General features: G+C 35.1%; 1 protein-coding gene across 8 annotated transcripts in view; it reads left to right on the top strand.

Moving 5' to 3' along the window:
- Positions 1-22,715, top strand: part of ITSN1 (intersectin 1) — a 139,719-nt gene that overhangs the window by 68,847 nt on the left and 48,157 nt on the right. For 6 of the 8 annotated variants that reach the window (XM_063346125.1, XM_063346110.1, XM_063346083.1 and 3 more), the window contains 5 exons: positions 8,985-9,109; positions 13,484-13,713; positions 15,087-15,208; positions 17,171-17,185; positions 21,900-22,144. In XM_063346125.1, coding sequence (XP_063202195.1) covers positions 8,985-9,109; positions 13,484-13,713; positions 15,087-15,208; positions 17,171-17,185; positions 21,900-22,144 — 737 coding nt within the window. The remainder of the gene's footprint in view (positions 1-8,984; positions 9,110-13,483; positions 13,714-15,086; positions 15,209-17,170; positions 17,186-21,899; positions 22,145-22,715) is intronic. The other 2 variants (XM_063346119.1, XM_063346101.1) reach the window with 1 other exon arrangement.

Raw genomic sequence — 22,715 nt, 5'->3', positions numbered from 1 at the left:
TTTCTGCACAAGACAATGCCAGAAATTGTAGAAGTCAGTAGAGGAGGTGCTCTTCAGAGAGAAGTTATAGATCAGTCTTTTATTATGAATAGCATTCATTTTTTCATCTTTTCATAAAATATTCATATGTTAAAGTAGTTTATCTGCTAATTCAACTGATGGTTTCTCCTGAAAGCTGACTAGAAAAACACTAAATTTCCTGCAAGGTCTAATAAATTGTGCTACAAGTATTTAGAAGGAAAAGCACTATGATAGATATATTAATGTTTCTGTTTTGAAACTAGATCAGCTATGATTATGTCACATGCTTTAGGATGGAAGGCGTGTTTGAAGTTGAAGTTTGAAATTAAAAGCTGTATACCATACCACTCCCTGTTTCAATTCCAATTCAAAGGTGACTTTCACGATGTTAGGCAGGGAGACAGAAAGGCAAGGAGAATCTCTGCAGACTTGTAAGAGACAAAAGTCAAAATGCATGCAATTTATTTTAAGAGAAAACAGAATGCTTTCCTCACATTTTTTTTATATATGCTTTTTGGACAGATCTTAACATACTGTGATTTTGGGGTGATTTTTTTTTTTTTAATTGAGTCCATTTGAAGTGTTTTGCAGATAAGTATGACCAAAGGATATTAATTCTAAAATTGTCAGCATTCAGTTTGATTATAAATGATCTAAACAGTTTATACATGAGCAGAGGGGTGAATAATCTTAGTATTGTGACAGTAGCTAAAAAAAAAAAACCCGAAACAAAAAAAAAACCAAACAAAATTCAATATTTTAAATATTGAAGGGCTCGACTTAACAACAAATAACAAGCTAATGATAATTAAAAATTGAAGATGCATATTAAACAAAGATATTGATTTATCAGAATGTCTGCCATCTATCCAAAAATACCTTGACTAATGGTAAACTATTTTGCAATTTAATGGGAAAATTGATTTTTTTTTTTTTTTTTTTTTTTGTGTTCAGATCTTAGTATTTAGAGTTATTTTAAATGCTGAAAATTATTTAAAAATGTAGACAGTTCTTTGGGAAGACTTCAGCAAGCTTCCTCTGGCTTGAAGATACTGTGTTCTGCATTTCATAATGTGTAGAAGCAGTGCTTTATAGGAAGACCACTTTTTGGTGCTGTATGTTGGTATTTTTGCCTCGCAGCAGCTTTCTTTGCTTTCTTGGAAGAGATGAGTTTAAGAGGGGCAGTTATACTATTGAAACTGAGAGATGGGAGCTTAATTCAGAGAGAGTTATATCTTCTCCCTTTTGTAGTTTCACTAGATGTGCAAGATGTATTGGGGGGGGGGCTGGATGATTTTATTACTAGATCTAATTATTTACAAAGGCATATATACCTTTTCGTGGACTGAGCTCAGACTGGTTGTAATACAGTGACAGAGAAATCACTTAAGAGATGCTGTGTGTGCAGCAGTGATTTAATGGCGGCTCTTGTGGAGAGCGTTCTCAGAATGCCTTGCATGTGAGACTTTATGCACAAAGCTAGTGAAAGCTTTCTTAAGACTCATGGTTTTATTGGAGTTTATGTGAAGTGGAAGTTCTGTTCTTAAACCAAGGCAGAGCACACCTGTCTCTTAGGTAATATTGCTCAAAACAAAGTAGTCTATGAACTTGCATAATTCTCAGATACTTTTACCTATTCAATCAAAAATTTGTGACAAACTTTAGGAAATGCCACTGTAAAGATCGCTGTTACGTTTGAAATAGGTAGAAAATGGCTTATAAATAATTGCCGAATGAATAGATTCACCAATTAACAGAAGAATTTTTTGTTTACTTATTAGTAACTGGGTGCATAAATAGAGCAGGCTCATTTGGTGCTACAATATCTTGCAATTTGTATAATTATCAGTCAGCTGTATAACGCTCACATTTAAGTGTAAACCTTTTCAAATAATGTATCAAAAATCCTGCCACATCTGAGCTCTAAATATAATAAAGGCTTCTTATCTTGTAAACTAATATGTAAAGGTGGGAAATACAGAAATGTTTATTTTTAAAAGGTATTCTTATTAAATAAATAAATTTAAAGCTTCATTTTTGATCAAGGCTGTTTCTAAATTTTCTCGTAGGTTTAAAACTGATACACTTCTTTATGATGATCTGCTCTTACTTTGTGCTTCAGTATACTAACTGAGAGAGGCACATTTGATGGGGAGACTGTTTGGACAGCAGCACCATAATTGGCACTGTCTTGTGTAGCTTTTGTTCTCTGACAAGTGATAGAGTGGCACTCGTGCTTGCTTTGCCTTCTGTAATAAAACTAGCTCCTGGGGGAGAAGCAGAGGGATGTGGTACTGTTTGTGAACTCCCAGGAAAAAAAAAAAAAAAAGCCAAACACGTCTCTAAATACTCTGTAGGTATATACCATCTTACACCATTTTGCACTTATTTCCTACAAGGAGAGGGAGTAATACGTGTCTTTACTTAGTCAAAATGCTTAATTTAATAGAAAACAGAAGCAAAATGGTAAATATGTAAGCTACTGCTCTCTGAGTACAAAGAATATGCCAAACTAGTTTTGATTAAATGCTTGAGAGATAGCAAAGTTGACAGCAACATTAAATTATAACCTTTTGTCATCATTGTTGAGACTTATTCCATATTGGCTATGAACACTGGTTGCATTAATCGCCTATGTGAATACATTCTTAAATTTTGCAGAGCTCCATTTCTGATTCATTCTCTTGAAATAGTCTACGCTTGATTGATAGCGGATACAGAAATATGCCATATAGTACAAGATAAAACGAACAATTTAACCAGTATCTAGTGTGCCTTTTAAGACCGTAAGGTTTACCTGATATTACAATATATTTTAGGTTACAGGTCAGCTTGTTAACACCGTAGTAGAATACAGTGGATTGCACTGCATTTGCCTCCATATTACAGTTTTTATGTTCTGCAATAAGGGAATACTTAAAACAAGTGTTAAATTACCTCATCTTTGCTTCATGTCTTAATAGCATATATGAATGACTAGGGAGATAAATTAAACATTTTTTCCACTGGGTCTTTTGTCATCCCTCCAAAACAACCGATTTAAATTTCTTCTGGTTAGTCCTTTGGAGCCGAAGTACTTCAGTTACTCTTGTTTCAAGGTAACATCTCAAGAGTTGGAAGTGTTCATAGAATTCGTTCCTTTTCAAAAACTTTCTGGAGTATAAAATGCTATTAATATTTCAAAACGGGTAGTTTCAAGTATCTTTATTGACTATCTTTAGGTAGAAACACATGGTTTCAGGAAACCGTTAGTACTTGTTTAGCAGAGAAATAGGTACCTTAGCCTGCATCTGGTCAGATATCTTTTTTAAATCAGATTTGAGCCTTTTTATCAGAGAAGATAATAGTCTTGTGGATTGTGCTACATTGGGCTATAGAGTTAAGTGACTGAGTTTGTAAGAAGGTTGAATGTTGGGCCACTTTTTTGTGTCCTGAATTATGGTTGAAGGAGTCTAACTTTCATTACTCTTTAAAAATCTTAGCCTAGAAATCTAATAATTAAAAGTGATACAGATATTAGTAAAATGTAACTAGGCACTTATTTATTTTCTCTACTTTAAAAAATAATTCTGTAGAATGGAAGGCTTTATATTGGGTTTCCTGTTTCTATGTGTATAGTCCTACTATAATTTACCTTTACAAATTCTTTCTACATTCAGTGTGAATTTACATTTAAATGTTACAAAGGTCAGTCATTACATACTGTCAAATAAAGAAATAATAATTCTTAATATGGTTCTCGTCTCTAAAGACCAAGTAATCATTTCATATAGCATAGAAGAATCAAGTATTTAGAGCGTATCTGTGTTATTGCACAGGAGAAGACAACTAATTAGTGTTTCTGAAATACATTAGTCTTGCTGAGAAGCTGTTCTCAGTGCCTGCAAAAAGGGGTGAAGAAGTAGAACCAAGTTCTTAAAAGTGTTTTACATTTTGTGTCATGTTCCAGTTGTTGTCAGTCCCTGTCTAGTCAGTGTGCACTGGACAAGTCTTGCATATGAATGCCTGTTTACATTTGAGCATTTCTTTCTTCCAGTCAGTGGCAATGGAAGATGCAATGCTGCAGTGCCTGGCAGTTCTCCTGGGCTGCGTCAACTACTTAGACTCCTTTCTAAAGGTCTCCATGCCATACTCAGGCAGTACACAACAATCTCAATCTGAGTGATGAACTTCCTCCAGTTATGTGCTTCACTTTACCATAAACAGATGAGTGTGCAGTGTTTAACTAAGTTAGTATTTAAGAAGAGGTGCTAGCACTAAAACGTAACCAAAGAGAAGAGTTTATAATTTGATTCCTTATCTAATCCTTACTGCTTAGATGAGGAGTGTGCCTTGAATTGCAACCTGGGCAAGGTACTAGTTAGTTATTTTTGTCTTTTGCTTATCTGAAAATTCAAGATTTTAAGTTAATTGCCTATTTTGGTCATGGTGTTCAGAATTTTTAAAAAGAAAACACTTTTATGTTCAGTATTCCTACATAGCACTGTTGTTTGTGATTCCAGGTATGAGAGATATGGCAATACATTCCCTTTATCAAATCCCCCATAGGTATAATATGGGGTGAAAGGAGGAACACTCTCTGTCAAGAACAAAGCAGGCGCTTTGGGATCTGGGGAATGAGGTAGAAGAGTATTGCTGTGGGAAAGCCTCAGTGAGCACAGAACTGTAGGGTTCTTTCCTCTGGTATCAAATGCTCTGGTTTGTCTCAAGTGGAGAAGATTTGATGGAAGTCTTGAATTGTAACCCCTGAAGTACCCTAAGTTCTATTGTCTTTCTGTCAAAAGGCAAAATTTGGTCTTAAACAATTCTAACATTACGGTTTTCATAGCAATATGACTTGTCTGTATATAGTGAATATTACTCTACTGTATGAAACTCATATTTTAATTCATATTCAATATTATGTGGGTACCTAAATGTGGCTACTGTAACATCTCAAAATTATCCTTGTTAGTCTGTTTGTGAATTAAGTGGAAAGTTAACAATTTCTCTCTGCTTTTAAGGTAAGACATGCTTTGTCCTGCACATCAGAAACAAGCAAAGCGTTGTTATGTCTTTGGAATTACAATATACGATTTGTAAATGTACAGCTTTTAAGTTGCTTGTGTCTGTAAAAGATGAGTGTAGGACTGTGCTGAATATTCAGCTGGCAAATGTTTCATTCTGTTGACTGTTGAAGTGTTACTATAATTTTGTTCAACTGGTGTCCTACAGCACTGTGGGAGATACTGATTCTTTCTCCCCCATCCTCCCACTGGTACTTGTCAAAGCAACAGAGCATCTATCTGTTGCATGAGATACCGATCAAATCTCTATTTCCTCCTAGTTAACGCAAAGAAGGATATATATTGCATTTTTAATCTCAAAAAAAATTGCATCCAGTGCTAGGAGCATAAGCTAGGTTAGACTTTCGTAATTGTTACAGGTATGTCACAGAAAAATCTCTTCAAAAAAAATACTGAACCTAGCACATTGACTTAGCTGGGAGGGAATAATCTGTTAAAATGTCTATGGAAAACTTAAAGAATTAGTAAAGCGTTCCCTGATAGTCTAACTTAGCTGAGCATATAGTTAAAATGACAAAATAAGCTGACAAAAATAGGCAAACAAAATAATTATTTGAGTTGGCAGCAGCACTTAACTGCTGTGATGCAGCAGTTAGTGATCCTTCTATATGTACTCATACTATGAGAAACTACTTGCTTCAGGCAAACATGGAGGCATGGCTTATAGCTACAACTTCCCAAGTTTTCTCTTTGGCAGTAAAAGTGGCATGTATCGTATGTTTAATGGTGAGATAAACTTACATGTCTAAACTATAATTAAGATATAAAGTTTGGGCTAGCTTTGTAATTGGACACCTAGTGGAAGTAAATAATGATTGGTGCACAGATGTCTTGTAAGTTGTAACTTGTTTTTCTGTATTTGCAAACTCGGGAAGTTTTTCTGAAGGGGGAAAATACCAATGTTCTGATTGGTAGGTAGATTCCTCCTGATTCTGTGTATATAGATGAATTGAATAATCCTTTCTAGTTTACAAATTTCTTGTTAGAAAGTAAACTAAGCTCAGATACTTGCATCTGGGTTGTCTCACTTAAAGCTTTTGAGATTTACTGGAATTTCTTTGCTTAACTATGATAGCCTTCATACTCTTCAAGAATTTTTAGTTCCTCTTTCTTTACCTAGTGGTTATTTCTATTCAACTGCTCAAACACCAGAGTCTGGAATAAAGATGCAAAGGGGAAGAAAAAACAAACCTGGAAAGCACTGTTGTCTAAATAGCTTAAAATTTTGCAAGTAACAACAGGCAACAATAAGTGTTGCCTTATTAGAAAGGTGTGACTATCCCAGATCTCTGTGCTCAATAGCTAGAGGAGTTCTCGTCAGCCAGGACTCGGAATCTTGAGCTTCTTGGCATGCAAAGTTAAGTGCCAGGAAGGGACATCAATGTAAAGGAAAGTTAGAGCAAGTAGAACAACAAAGGATTTCTAAACGGAAGCCTGTGCTAAAGCTGGACTAAACATAGCAGTCAGAAATCTGTCTCTTTACCCAGAAAAGAGAAGCAGCTTGTTAAAAATCATGTATACTAGTAAAGATATTTGATACTTAATGGAAGTAGTATTTTGAGCTTCAAGGGCTTTGTAGATACTTAGATTTATGGATTTCTGCAATCTACAAAAATTCATAATACTGTTGGCCAAGTGGAAAACTGCTTTCAACAGTGCCACTTTCTCATCTATGTCCTTTCAGATGAATGCTTGTAAATCATTCTACTGCTGATGTTCTTACGGTTGTATATTTGTCCTTGCACTTGTACATGTTTTTTGGTACAAATAAGGGTTCAGGTGATCATGTAGGGAAGATGAGGACTGTGATTCCCTCAGAGAAGTTAATTTGAAACAAGGGTCAAATCCTTTGTACCTCAATATACTAAAAGTGTGACAACATTAAAGAAGCTGAATTAATAACATAGAGTTACTGCAAATGACTTTTCACTCCAGATAGCATTTCAGAAATTTATAGTCCAGTCGGAGGCCACCTCTAGCTCCAGGTGCAGTTGACCAACTGTGTGTTCACTGCGGTCTCCTGATCCCTTTATTATTTCATTGCTCTTTATGGGCCAACTACTAAAAACCTGTTATGTTCAATATTGCGAGTATATTTCCTTTAAAGTAGCTCTTTTCCATAGTCCAAAATAAGGTTATGCATGAATGGTTATAACCATGGGCATTCAGGATTTAAAAATTTTCCCAAAGGCAATATCCTGCATGAATAACTCTGGTGATTTTTTTTGCAAGAGTAGTTTATTTTATGTTATGCAATATCTGTTCTAGATCCTAACTATCTACTAAGCTTTAATGCGACTATGGAAAATAACGATGATCATAAAATATGGTATTGCCCAAATTATCTCCGTATTTCAGTGAGTTTCATGGCCTTAGCAGAGTTTTAATTAAAACTTGTATAAGAACTGATTATCTCTTTAATGATGTTGAATTCAGTTTTCCTTGGGTTTAAAATTGAGGATCAGGAATGAGACTGAGAGCTAGGACACGAGGTTCAACTTAACTTTTTTTTAAACTTTCATCCATATATCAGAAGTGTTTTTTCATACCTTGCAAAGGTCATGTGCTACTCCTCTTCATAATACAGTTATTTTGACATCTTAAAATTTGATGTTGCACAGTGTGCAGTCGTTCAGCACTAACGCATGCATTACTTTAGAAATTTTTAGATACAGTGCAAGTACAGTCTGTAAATAAACAAGTATTAACTTTCACCTTTTGTGAAACTATAGCTAAGAAGTTACTAATAATGTTGTGAAATTAACTTACTGAAACTTTTCTCATTTTGGCCCTTTGAATCAATTGATATTTAGTTTTTTCTTTTTTTTTTCTTTTATGCAATTTTCTACATTTCAGTCAGTGCATGAGGACAGTGACATGAAGTCTCTGGCTAATTTGTAGAATGTGAATTTCTGAAAAACTATCCAAATACTTTCAGGATTAAATGTTTCAATCCCTAAATAAGATAAAGCTTTTAAGGATACAGGAACTGAACAAACTTGCATGATTTAAGTTACATTTCAATAAAAGTAGACATTAGTAAGATACAGATTTAGAAACAATTTACTGCTACAAACTTTTTCTGCATATTTTTCTGTACTGTATTTTCATTAAAACATCAAGGTTTTAAAGTGAACTATTTTCAATGAAAAATTTCAGTTGTCATAGGTAAAGTGATCCTTTTTTTTTCCTTGTAATACTGAGGAGTTTTAGCACAAAATTCTAGGTTATGCGAAGAGATTCAGGATAAAATTTGTATTTGTGTTAATAGGTCTTAATGTAGAAAACAAATCTTGAAGAAAAGATGATGTTTTTATTATTGCTTATATTCTAAGCGTTTCAGGCAATGTCTTTCCAGTTAATTAGAGGAAAACTGACTTCTATATGGGTGAATACTCTCTGTGCCATGATTCATCCCAAAGATATTGCTTAGGGAATCAAACCTCCTGGGTATAGAACAATCATGAAGATTCTTTAGTAAATTACCATTAATTTAAAAATAAAACTGATTAACTGAAACAGTTGCTATTATGAGCAGTTCAGAAGGCAGATTTTTGTATGGAATTTAATAAATGAATTCAACAAACTGGCAAACACAAACATAAGTGACTTTTCAGATGAAGCTTTGTCGAACTTTTGACAACATTTTAGGCTTCCATTTTAAAAAAGGCTTTCTTGTTTCTTAACCCTTTAACATGTCAGGTTATAGGGATAAAAATATGAAAACAGTAAATGGTTTATAGACGTTGAAGTCTGCCAATGCATTTGGCAATACTGTAAATTTGAAGAGAAATATCCAACCATTTGCAAGTTTTGTTACTTCACAATGAAATATATGGGGCCATTAGTTACGATTCACATAGTATATGTTTACATGTATTTTACTTTTTTCTCTAGGAGCTGAGAGAAATACATAACAAACAGCAGCTACAGAAGCAAAAGAACTTGGAAGCTGAGAGGCTGAAACAGAAGGAACAAGAAAGAAAGACAGTAGAACTGGAAAAGCAAAAAGAAGCTCAAAGGTAGCAAACTTCTCTAATTTAAGCCCTTTTGGTAGAGGTGTTAGGGTGCAAAGCACTTTGCAAACAAGTGAAATGAACTTTGCACTCCCAGGAGCATGATCTGTTCTCAATAATATATTGCTAAATGTCAAGAATACCCAAGACCTAGACCCAAGTTTAATTTCAGTGCAGACGATCTATTTTAAAACTTGGGGAATCTCTTGATTTATCCTTGAATGAGAAGTGTGCTGTGGACATCAGCTTCTACATCTGTTTGTGACTCTTTTAACTGTCAGTGATACGTACAGACTTCAGCAGTGTTACTTAAACGTGTAGTGTACTTCTGCGCCCAGAGAGGTTCTTGAACAGTGTAGTAACTAGCTCTGTCTTCACACTAACATAAAATAGAGCTAATGTTTTCCTGCTACACGCTTGGAAATATTTTCTACATGTACTTATAATATGTTTATGTAAAATGAAGGGCATGTAGGGCAGTCACCAATTCTATTCTGACATCATTTATCAGTAGCTGTTTGATTTAATTTTTAGCAATTGTGGGTTTTTTATACTCTTAATGTTAACAAATGTTGGTCAAGAGATGAAAACAAAGGCCTGAAAGCAATAGGTCTTAAATTATTGGTTATAGCATTATGTGGACTGTGACCTAAAGTGAATTGATAGCCTGTGTTACTACTTGACAAAGTAGTTAAGTTAATTTTCACTTTTCAGGCAAAACTAAAACAAGATCTCAGATTTCTGTTTGAAGATATGGTTTTCACTTATACGTAGAAAGCAATTAAGTTTAGATAATTCTTCCATCATTTACATAAACCCTATGTCTTTAAAGACCTTAAAGATCAACTTCAGAAATAACAAACTTTCTAAGAAAACAGCTTTTGATCACGAAAAATTAAATTCCTGGAAAACAAGAAGCTTTCCAGCTGAAGTACTGCAAGTGTAGGAACACTAAAAATATTCTATTTCAGAATATTAAATAAAGTACTCTCCTTCCTGCCAGAAAAACAGAAATTTAAAAAACAGATTTAAAAAAGAAAAACTTCTGCCATGGAAAACTTCACGTCTGACTTTTCATGCTAGTTCAGCATTCAGACGTTATTGATAATGCTGCCCAAACATTCAAACTTATAAATAATCATAATTGGTATACCTGATAATGAAAGCAGTCTGCCAGTCTTACTGATTTCCAACAGACAGCAGAATGATTAAGGTAAATGATTAATACTCATAACCTGGATACTACGCCTTAACGGTTACGGAAGTATGCTGCCTTTTCATAGCTCTAGTGAAAGCAAGGCAAGAAAGAATAAACTAAGAACATGATTATGTGCACTTTAACCTTTGGCTTAATGGATATAACCACAATCACTTTATACTCAGAACCATCTTAACAATTTTTAGTTGGTAATTATGCACTGAATTGTGCATGTAACTTAACTGAGCAAATAAAGATACAGACATACATATTTGGGGATGATAGGGGTCTTTTTGAAGACCTCTGATGGATATTTAATCTTAATTATTTTAAGACTAATTCCATGCAGACTTGCATGATTGTGGGAGTAATATACAGTTTGGTGGGGGGGGAACCCTACACTTGAGTAAAATGAATAGAGCTTATTCTTGATGTTTGGGGTAAGACCTGCCTGAGTGGTATAATGCAGTTCGTGAGAGAAAAAGGGAAATCAAAAGAGTAAAAGCAGGTATAGGTAAATCCGAGATCAGAGGTCATATTCCACAATAATTAACACATCAGGAGTCTTGAAGTAAGGAAAAGAGTAGAATGTCAAGTTTTCTGTTCCTACCCCCAAGCTGTGGTGCTCACACCTAGACTTGTGTTTCTTTAGCTTCTCCGTCTGTTCTTATTCCCTTCCTTGTCTTCAACTTGTGATATTAGCTTCCATAACAATCAAAGAAAAAAATCTTGCAGGTCCTATGGAAGGCAAAAAGAAATTACACATACCCCACACCCACCCACCCCCCAAGATACATTTGTGTCTCCTCTTTTCAGTCCAGCAGTTAGAGCAAACTTGGTTTACAAGTACTGGAAGACTTAATCACTCTATTAGGAAATTGAGTTTTTAATTATGTTTCTATCTAAAGCCCATCTGACTAAACTCACCAGGTAAGACACCACTCAGGTCAAAAGAAAATTGAGCTCTGTATCCGTATGTGGTGCAGCTTCAGTGTTGCAACAAAACTGCTGAGTAATTGGCTCTGAATACTTTGCAAATGAACATAAGGACAAATTCAGTGATGAAAACAGGAGGTTGACAGAACAGTGCATTTATTAATTTGTTAGATGACTTAACATCAAAGGTAGAAAACTGTAGCAGTATTTCACAGAGGAGGAAGTGATATGCTTCACACTGGTGTCTTAACCTCTACTCATGGTATACTAATGTGGAATATTGAAATGGGATCAGCAATTTTATTGAGAACCAAAGATATTTTTTTTTTTTTGAGCTTGTAAGTTAGTAGCTGTCATCTTAAGCAGATATTGGGTACCTTGACATCTTTCAGAAAATATTCTTGTCAACTTAAAACTTATATTGATGGAGATGAGATTTTTGCCCTCTGGTGCCAACCTACTGTTTGGAAAGTGGATGTTTACCCTTAAGGAATTAATTTATCTTTTTTTCCGTTTTCTCCAGGAAATCATGTTGTCCTTGGACAAAATATACCCTATAGAGTAGGCCAAGTCTGTGATGACGAGCTTCTTGTTGTGTGTTTGTTGCTAATTTTGTTACTATGAAGGAAGTATAGAACAAAATAAAGTGCACTGTGCATCTGTTGTAGCCCTTTAGAGTTATCTTTACTGGTGCAAATTTTTACTGGCAGAGAATATTTATTCTTTTCTTCTGTTGTCTTGTCCTCTGTCAGAGGGGAAGGATTTGTTAGCTTTCACAGTTGGGAATGTGAAATCTTCTGAATGGTTCTGTAAGAGTGCTGTGTGAAGCTTGCAGATATTTTTACTTCTTGCCCCTCAACAGGAGGATAAGGGTTGCTGTATTTTCTGATTACTGTTTTTTTGTTTCTTTTTTTTTTTCCTGATTTGGCTATTTTGAGTCTTACCTAAGGATGTTTGTGGATTTGAGAAAATAAGCAGAACCAATTTGATCGGTATTCCTGACTTCTTCCTGCATTTTAGAGCTGAAGTCAGTGCTGAGCAGATAAAAATTGAAGTGTATCATTTGCCGCTTATTGTGTTTCAGGGAAAACTTTATGGGAAGAATTCATTATTGAAAATGTCTGGTGATAGCTGTAGCTGGTATCTACAGGCCTTAATTAAATAGAAGGAATTGTGGGGCAAATGAAAATGGTAACTGGCAATGCTAATATAATGGGATACTCAGATTGCTTGAATTAGACTGCTTGGGAAGAGATTTTGAAAAGCAGCCTTACAGTTACGTGGAACCAAAGGGCTTATGTCTGGGTTCTTGGATGCCAAGGAGTTTTGTTTCTTCAGGCAAGGGAGACTTTTTTTCTCTTGTCTTCCTCATTTCTTCATATGGTTCCTCACTTAAAACAGCCGCATAGGATTTATGAATCTCATGGAAAACTATGAAAAAAGAATACACAAATATTGCTGAATCCCTGAGTTGAGACCTAGGTGTTGTTGAACTGAAGAGGTGTGACTGAAAGAGTAAAGTGCTGAATGTAATCAAGCTTATCATTTTCAGAGCATTGCGAGCAGACTAAGAGACAGTTCTAAGATAGCTGTGCAAAGTTTCATACAAAAATTAGAAAAACATAGCTAAATATTTTTATGTCATTGTAGAGGAGAAGAGATCACAGCCTCAATAAAGAAGGTGAAGTTTAGCATTTACGAATCCCTGAAGAACTGTTACAAAAAAAAAAGTAGTGTTCAGTGTTTTTTCCTATCTTATGTTCAGCTCCAAAACATAACTAGTTTATCATTTCTGTATGCTCACATTGCTCTATACCTCTTTAAGAGTACTGTGGAATCATACTGTAAAGGTACAGAAATGATATGCGAGTTAAAATAAAAAATTAAAGGTAGTTTTTTTTAAATGCAAAGACAAAGCAACTCAAGGTAATGAAGGCCTGCGCTTAGTAGTAGGTTACATGAAACAATGTTCTCTCACTTGTCTGAGTGTTACAGCTCTTCCTTTATGAATATATATGGAGTCATAGCAAATCTTTCTGAGTACTTATCCTTTGCCCTCTAGGAGTCATTGTGTAAGAAAATGCTGTGGAGTGGTTGATAACTCACCAAAATGAAATTAACAGCTCTTACAGGGTATGCAACAGCTATAAAGAGTATGCTTTGTACTACAGATCACACACAAGGACAACTAACTTTTATGGTCTTTTGTTTGACTGGCTTGAAAAAACACCTTATTTGTCCAACAGGCGAATCCAGGAACGGGATAAACAGCGGCTTGATCGTGTGCAACCGGAAGAAGAACTTCAGTGGCCAAAAAAAATTCAGGAAGATGAAAAGCAAAAAAGGGAAGAAACAACCAAGAAGAAGGAAAGTGAGGATAAGGGGAAACAGGAAATGCAAGAGAAACTCAGTAAGCTTTTCCAACCACATCAAGAGCCAATCAAGCCAGCTGTCCAGGCTCCTTGGTCAAACGCAGGTAGAGGAAAAAATAAAGAAATGCTGTTCCGCATGTCTCTTGAACAATTCTTTTCTGTTTTTGTCTTTCCATTTAATACAGAAGAATAGTGTGATTCAAGACTGGATTGCTAGTCTTACTGAAGTAAATAGTGTATGTATTGAGCTCTAGACTCCACAAAGTTGTTCTGTTAGGCTTCACTATTCTTCCTAAAAGTATGGTGTTTAGTAGAGTATAAAGCACAGTCACAGTGCCAGCTGAAGAGACAATCTTAGCTGTAAGTTGTTGTAAGATTTTGATGCAAGATGTCAAAAATTATTTCTGTACTTTTCTTTACAATTCTTATTTTGGTGTGGAATACATGCCTTGGGATTTTTTAGAGTAGTAGCAATATGTAATTTAGTTATCCTTTTTCCTCTTCCCCCTTCCACATGCATGTTGTTTATTGAACAAATGTCCTGAAGTCTAAGACTTAATTCCTTTTTTTCTGCTATGCATGTGATCGCTTTCAGCTGAGAGCTTTTTCTCTGCGTTGTAACCTGATTTTTGCCCATATTGGGAATCATGGTTCCCCCTTAATTGGCTTTGGTACGTAGACAAGAGAACTGATTGAGAATGTAATATCTGTTTAAATATTTGATCAAATATTGCATAAAGGGGAGATCACCTTCTATCTTTTAGCCCAAATCTATAATTGACTTAGTATGTCCTCGTGCTATGTTTTCTTTGTGCAGAGTAGCAGGGAGCACTTTTATGACCAAATAGGCAAAATGGGAAGTGCATTATACAAGAGCAATTTAGCTTATATCTCTGGAGTTTTTCTGTATTCTTCTTTTTCTAATAATGCATCATTAGCATGTAATCTTTTAAAAACACCATCTGTAAGTGTCTTCTTTTCAGCCAATCTGTATGTACTAGGGCATTTGGAAACATCTTTCTTGGAAGTATAGTCAGGCAACAAATGAAGCTGCTACACAAGCAGGCTCTAAAAGTACTTGGGAGATACCATTGATACATGCAAGAACATCACTGTTTGAGTTGAACATTTGGCTGATCAGATTTAACCTACAAAATCATTCAAGCGTTTGAGAGGTCATATATGTTGCATCATAAGTACATTATTCTTTCTATGAAAATAGTTGTATATATCATAAAAGTTAAAATAGAATAATATTTTACCTGACGTTTAGAAAAGAAAATAGTAAGAAAATTGTATTTTAAAAGATTCCTTTTCATGTTTTCCCTTGTGTATAAGGAGGATAATATACTTCCTACAGACAGGGTATAGTTTGTTAATTTTTGTCTCCACTTTCACCTCATTTTTCAAATATTTAAAAATAATGTGGTTTGACCTTTTTTTCTTTCTATCTGTGTGTTTTTTTTCCTTCGGTCAGAAAAAGCTCCTCTAACTATTTCTGCTCAGGAGGATGTAAAAATAGTGTATTATAGAGCACTATATCCTTTTGAATCAAGAAGCCACGATGAAATCACTATTCAGCCTGGCGACATAGTCATGGTAAGAAGGGATTGTGGTATTACTTGAAAAAAATTACTTAATCTTTTGCACTTGTGTGATTGAAATTATATACAGCAAGATTTTTTTTAGAAACTTGAAAAAAAATATTTCTGCGAATACCAAAAAGATGTGATATGACATAGGAACCCTATTATAATAGTGGATAGCTTCCTACAGTTCATTTTAAGTGTAAAGTTTAAACATAATCTGTGAGTAGATTGTATCAGTTTTTGTATGCTGAGCTGTGCGTGTCTGTCAAGGTGTTTGAAAAGCTTCCTATACAGAAGGTATCTCAGTGAGAGGTTTCTTGTCCTCCAAGGTACCTAGGGAATAAAGCTGCTGCTGTTTTCTGTTGAGAGAGTGGCTGTTATGTGTGGAATCAAACACTGACTTTGATGAATAGATTGTGTTTCTAATAAGAAATTTCCCTTTTTATAAGAAGAGTACAAGAGCAGTGTAAAATTTTTTTAATTTGGAAAATTGCGTTTATTAAGAGAATGTTACATCCAGTGTAATACTATGTGAAACAATTATGCTAAACTACAAGATGGCTACACTTGTGTCATGATCACATAAACATTAACACAGTCTTTGTATGGTGGTGATACTTCTTCAGTAATAATGGAAATTTTTTATACAACTCTTTTTGGTGACATTTTTTGACATAATGATCTAGTATAATTGTAACTTGGAATTGTTTGTACAATAACTTTTTTACCTACGTAACTCTTTTGTGAGATACTTCTACATTTATTTTCAAGAGAATATACAGTAGATAAAAGGGCATTTCTACAAAATAGAAACTTCAAAACGTAAAAATTTGATTGTAGGTATGTTGAGAGAATAATTTCCTTTCTTTTTTTTAAGTAGATGATGAGATACAAGGGTATGGTCAGCGTGAAACTGTCGTGTTAAACTCTAAAGCAATATTCTGCTTTGTGTCTAATTATCTCTAAAATTATAGTTCTGTTGTTAATGACTGCAGTTATTAAATGTGAATATTAATAAATTACCAGTATGATTTTAATATGCATATGTCTATTCATAATGGGAATTCCTACTGTAACTATTAAATGATACCTTGGTCACTGTGGGAAAGTATATTCATTATAGTGTTCTACCCAACAAAATAGATTTTAAGAGCTGTTGTGTTTTGGCACAGTTCAGTAAGAATTGATTTTGGAAAAAAATATGCTTGGTAGACTCTCATAAGTTGTAATGATAACTATTTTCTAAAAAGCATGCTGGGGAGACGAGCCTTCATCTCTTAGCCTTTTGGGTTTGTTGGTTTTTTTTTTTATTGATTCGGCTGTGTCACAGTGAAGTATTTGTGACACTAGACTCTGCTTTTGGAAGATAAAAGCTAAATCCTGGATTAGTAGTACTACTGAATGACTCGGGAAGAGGCCTGATGCCATTTGGAGTAACAATGCAATGTGGTGTTCTGCATCAGGAGGTAGTATTGGTCAGTCAGCTGCTAAATGAGAGAGGATACAGGTACATGGGTCTCCTCAGGCTATTGAAAAATGCTGTCTTGTCTTGTTTTCTTGGGAAATAGGTTGTAACCTAGGCATATAATAAGTAAACTGGTTTTTCCTTGACTAAGAGTGATCACTCTTAGGTAGGCTTGCAGGGAAATAACATTTTTGCCAAAAACCCATGATATTAAGGAGCACTTCACATGTTTAAATAGAGTTTGAGGTAATCTGAGTCTTCTTATATTGTACTTTTGGATTTTATTTTAACTTACTCTACAAAAGTAGAGTAACTACTCTCAATTTCCTTTATTTAACTTACTTTTGACAATAATTAAACCTGATGACTGATTCTTGTGGGATTTATCTCCTGCTCTGTAGTAATTGCTTAAATGGGCTACTCTTTGAAAAGTTAATATAAGTAAGACACTTTTGTGAAATGTGTTATAATTTTGCCTTGCTTTAAATCATTGCTTTCCTGATGGAGGTTAAAAGGGAATGGGTAAGTGTGCTATATGACTGTCAGGAAGTCTATGCAATTTATTCATTTTCATAAATACAGCTTTTGTTACCATGTAGTTTACTTGTTTTTGAATCCACCTAGGGTAAAATGAACAAAGTAGCTCACATTGTCAAAAGTAATTTAAGTGCGATGGACCAGAACTTACTTTTGATAATGGGCATTCGGACTCCTAGACTCTTCTCTGTCCTTTAAGTGTTTGTTGTGTCCTGTGGTTCTAAAAGGTTTGAGTCAGTTACGTTTTTTTTGGAAAATAATAATTTACAAGCTTACATGTTAAAGTGTGTCTTATTTATGACATAAATGCAACTCTGTAGTTAAGTTGACCTATACAGTTAGCAGTTTACTGTGTGCAACGAGTGTCGTTTAGAATAACTGTGCTCAAACATAGGCAAATTTAGCACTTCACCATTTTGACGCTTATAAATGGCTTCGTGTGTGTGGGCTTGTGCAGTCATGTCCTGTAATCATATAGCTGTACAGAAGATACCACCCAAACTGTAACTGCCGCGAGCAAAGAATCCAGCTGAAGCCCAAATCCACTGACTGCACACACGGGAACCAGGCCTAAATCCTGGGTGTAAATAGGACTGCAGAATTCATTATGTCAGAATGACTTGTGGCTTTAATAGATGTATAGCTTGTAAATAGTGTTTACAACAGTGTAATGCACTTTTACACTGTGCATGAATCTTGAGACCTGTCTTGGTGGAAATGAGGGAGAAGGATGAGGGTTTGTTCTGAAAGGAAAAGTATTTGCAAATTTGCAGATTTGTGGAGGGCTTTCTTTTGCCTGACTTTCCAGTACACGTTAGTTATCTGTAGCACTGGTGTATCTTGTGCAATGGTTGAGAGAATGCGTGGGGAATGGCTGTATTTTTTTTTTTTAATTCTTCCACTTTTTAATTGCAATATTTTTATATTTTCTCTTAACTTGGATTTCTCTGCTTCTTACTTTTCTATGTACTTTATATTTCTTTCACTGTAAGCTAGATTGATCCTAACTATAACTTAAGCAAACTTTTGTCTGGGAACAAATATTCTGAGCCAAGAAAGGCATGCCCCTTTCAGGGCTCTGTCTGTTCAGGAAGTTAAGTTTTTATTATGTGTATGAATATATGTATACAATGTATGGAATTCTTTTCCTTTGGATAGCACTCTTACAAAACAAGTCCTGCAGGCATTCGCTGCCGTTAGGCTCCAGCTTGAAGTAAATGAATGGATTCTGTTGTTGCTGATAATATTTTATGTAGTACAGCTTATTTAAAAAAAAAACCTTAAGCATAATTCAATGAAATACAGGTGAATTATTGAATTACTGAACTGTGGTGATTCTGATAGCAGGAGAACATAACTTAAACAGGAAGTTCATAAAGAAGCTTCCATGGAAAGTCTAAAACAATTTCATGATAGTTTGTTGTCAGGTTTTTTAGTTATTGATTGTGAGAGTTGTAATGAATGTTCTTTGTATTAGACACAGACAGCCTTGTTGTGTTAGATCCTGTGTAGGCATAATCGGCATATGGCCTCTGGCCTGCAGAGCTTATATTCAGCATTCTAACAGGAATTCCAGTAGTCTCAAAATATCTAGACCAAAAGCCTATAAGTGGAATAGAATTAAAATGGTCATTTAATAGATAAAGAGTTGAATAAAACAGATGATTGGTACTCTGTTTAGCTTTGATTATGAGAATATTAGGGTTTGGGTTCATATGTAGAGTGAATATCTACCATAAAACAGGGCTTCTCTTTGTGTGTGCATGCACTGCTGGTGATACGCAAGCTAGGTCGAAGTGGAGTAGGACACTGCAAAGCCAGCCCTTCTCTTGACAGAGATAATAACTGGACCTGTTGCTGTTGCTGCTAAGAGTTGTGTTGCTGTTACTCCTGTCACTTGTGTTAAGTTGCTGGAAAAAAGTAGTTGGAAGCCATGGCTCTAAAGTACAGTTGGATAAATAAAACCACACACACTGTAATTCACTACTTGGTGTACATTTAAAGTCTAGTTGTATTTTGGAAAAAAATAATCTGGGATAGTTTGTCATAGGGACTTGGGGATGGTGGGTGTAAAAACATAAGAAAATTAGAACAAACAAATTTTAAAGAAGTTCAAGGGAATGTATTTAAAAGTTCCGATACTGTACTGCAGGTGAAAATTATATTTTATATGAATAACTGAGAAACCAGATTTTTTACGAAGGATAGAGTTAAAATTGTCCTTCAAAGTGCCTTTTCATGAGTATAGGTAGAAAACTTAATTGTATTGAATAAGCATAAATTTGAGTACCCTGTTAGGCTGTTTTATTGATAATCTTTTTTTTTTTTTTCTCTGCTTGTACAAAACATTTCTTTCTGAAAAATCACAATGGTTTCTATATGACTGTGATTAATTTCGAAGATGCCCATTTTAGATCACCGTAACAGATTTTTGGCTTTTTAGTCCTTGCTCTTTTGTATGTTAGTGATTCTAGTTACTACATGAGCAGTTGAATGAGAGTAGAAACTATGTGACTGTTGTTACTGCTTGGATTATTGAACTTGGCATCAGGTGCTGATAATCCGTTTCTCCCTCTCTCTCCCAAGATTCACCCTCTGCTATGACCTTCCATCACTCATACCACCGCTTTAACAATCCTATTCAGTGCTGCAGTGGAAATTTTGCTCTGCGCTGCAGTAAAACCACATTGAACCAGTCAAGCATGTAGTCCATTTATTTCTGGGTTTGCTTTGAGTTAATAGGGACCGAGAAAGAGAATAGACCCAACAGAAAGCAGAAATAATGGATTGTTTCGCACCAAATGAGGGGTGTGGGATACAAATTACAATAGGAGGCAGTCAAAGAATCAACAACTGGCCTAAGGCAAAGCAGTGTATCAGCAGCTCAAATGACTAGGCCAGGGACAATCGAGGCAGAAGCTTTGCTGCCTGGATTTCAGTCACTTTTAGGCAAAAGAATGGTCCCACCTTTAGTCTAGAAAAACTAGTTTGCACCATTACCACAAATAATTTTTTTTTGCCACTGTTTCTTTTTTCTCCTCCAAACAAGCAGCTGGTTGGCTTATATTTTGTTAAAATCGATAGAGTGAATTCATAGCTGTGTTTCCAACTGGAGCATCTAGCTCCAGACACTACTATGTGCTATTTTTGTACAATGTCATATCTTGAAAACTCCTTTGACCAAAAAAGATACTATTTCTTATTCCTTAGCTCGTGAAGCATTCTGTTATCAACAAACCTCTCACATTGATAATGGATTTTTAGGAAATAGTGTCAGATGACTTAGAAGTGCAAATTTAAGCATCTCTGACTGCTGTACTATTATCTGCCACAGTCAGCAGTTATGCTGTTGTTTGAAACTCATACGTATTTTGAAATACTGATTGCTAGTGGCCTAAGCAGATTAGTGAAACTCTTGACAAAAACCAGCTGCTGTGTAGGGTTGGTCACCAGACTTTTCATTACTGGCCCGGTTTTACTGCTGACTTGACCATTGCTGGGGAATCTGTAGCTATGCACAGCAGATTGTTGTACAAAGCACATGTTATTTACACGTCAAAGATGCAAACCCTATTCATATGTAAGGGTTTTCTTGAAAACTGAGATTCTTTTGACCTATCAAAGAGATCAGATAGCTAGAACACCAAATTTACTAAAATTATTATAGAATACAATTATTGCCTTTCTTCTTCTAAAAAGTTTCTGCAATTGACATCGCCTTGGAAGTATTTAGCCATCATATCAATTCACCAGGGCAGCAAGAGTGAAATACTTTTCCACATTCTTGCTGAATGTGGTTAGCTGCAGCTCACAGAATTTAAACTGATCACTTTTGTTGAAATAGCCAACTAAGAAAGTAGTCCGTCAGTAGAGCTTGGAGAACAAATGTGTGGAATGTTTTAGAAAAGTTAACAGGAAAGTGTGAAATTTGCAAAATCATAGCTTAACACAATTATAATAATCAGTAAGTAGGAATTAAAATACAGCTGGAAAAATAGCCCTGTTTCATCCAGTCCTTTATGGCTTGGCGAAGGTATCAGAGTGAGGGGAAAGAACAGCAGTCTGCAAATTCATGGATGAAAACTTACCATGGAATTGTTTTTGTATAAATATATTAGCAAATCTGTGCGTTTGTTTAGAATTGTTTGATGGGTGTTGTTTTTAATATACTGTAGGTTTTTGTTGTATTTTCTGCAAGAGAAAATTTAGGAAAACTTGTTCAAACTGCATTTTGTATTAGTTAAACCAGCAATATCGGTATTTAAGGGATTTCTCTAGAACTAACTTCTCCCAAGTCTGCTGTACTACGACAGACTTTCAAGCAACTTTTTAAAAACCCATGCTTGGCTTGTGCATCAGGACTGAAATAAAACTCTTTACATCATGACTAAGAAATCTGTTTGATTTTAGCTTAGATAAAAAAAAAAAAGAAAAAAACAATTGCAAAGCAGTATTGTGTTGCAAAACATTCCCGTATATATTAATACTCCATAGAAGGAAGAGCTGTCAACATAATCCTCCAAAGGTAAATTCAATAACAACAACAAAATTCTACCTAGGTGGAACTTGTATTTGTAATGAAGGTGTCATGTCTCTGTAACTAGAGAAAGTTAATTACTGTGGACGAGACGGATTGTTTTAAGTAAAAATTCTGTTTGTATGTTATGTTTCTTAACTTTCTAACTTAATGTATCTACAGGTAGATGAAAGCCAGACTGGAGAACCAGGGTGGCTTGGTGGAGAATTAAAGGGGAAAACTGGATGGTTCCCTGCAAACTATGCAGAGAAAATACCTGAAAATGAAGTTCCAGCTTCTGTAAAGCCAGCAGTTGAGGCGGGTGCTGCACCTAAAGTTTCTGTGCATGAAACCACTACGTCGCTAGGAGCTCCTGCTTCTACAGAGTGTGCTACAACTGCCAATAACTGGGCAGACTTCAGTTCAACGTATGTTTGAGTAGTGATTATCACCTTAAGTGTGGTGGAGTCCTTTTTAATTGATTTGACTGTGGTGTCAGTTAACACAGAGTATCAAGACTGCAAAATAAAAATAGCTTGTTTGAAGTAAAATGTTTTTCCCATAGTAAATAGTTAAAATTGCAGCCTTGTGGAACTTCAACCATGCTCCCATCATATCTGCCTGAGCAAAGCAGAAAGACAGATGGCGAATAGGAGGCATTCCTACATGAGGGTGGTGACAAGGTGGAAATCCCAAGGTGTTCACCTTCCTTCTCTTAAATTAGTTGACACCAGTCCTCATTAAAGGTTTCCAACTTGGATTATACAAAATATAAGGCCAATTAACGTGAAAAGCTAATTTACTCATTCCTTATCACAACATTAATAAGATTGATGCAAGTAGAACACGTACCTTCCCTAGGTATCTTGGTAAGTCAACTTAATGCTCTGTGCAGTATTATCAGCCCTATGTAAATGGGGTTGGGTAAGTAATTGTCTTATCTTTTGATCATCTAATACATATTTATAAATTAACATCTAAATATCTTTGTGCAATATT

The sequence above is a fragment of the Chroicocephalus ridibundus genome, chromosome 1 (genome assembly GCF_963924245.1).
Source record: "Chroicocephalus ridibundus chromosome 1, bChrRid1.1, whole genome shotgun sequence".
Classification (NCBI taxonomy): Eukaryota; Metazoa; Chordata; class Aves; order Charadriiformes; family Laridae; genus Chroicocephalus; species Chroicocephalus ridibundus.
This window is presented reverse-complemented; position numbering and strand designations above follow the sequence as displayed.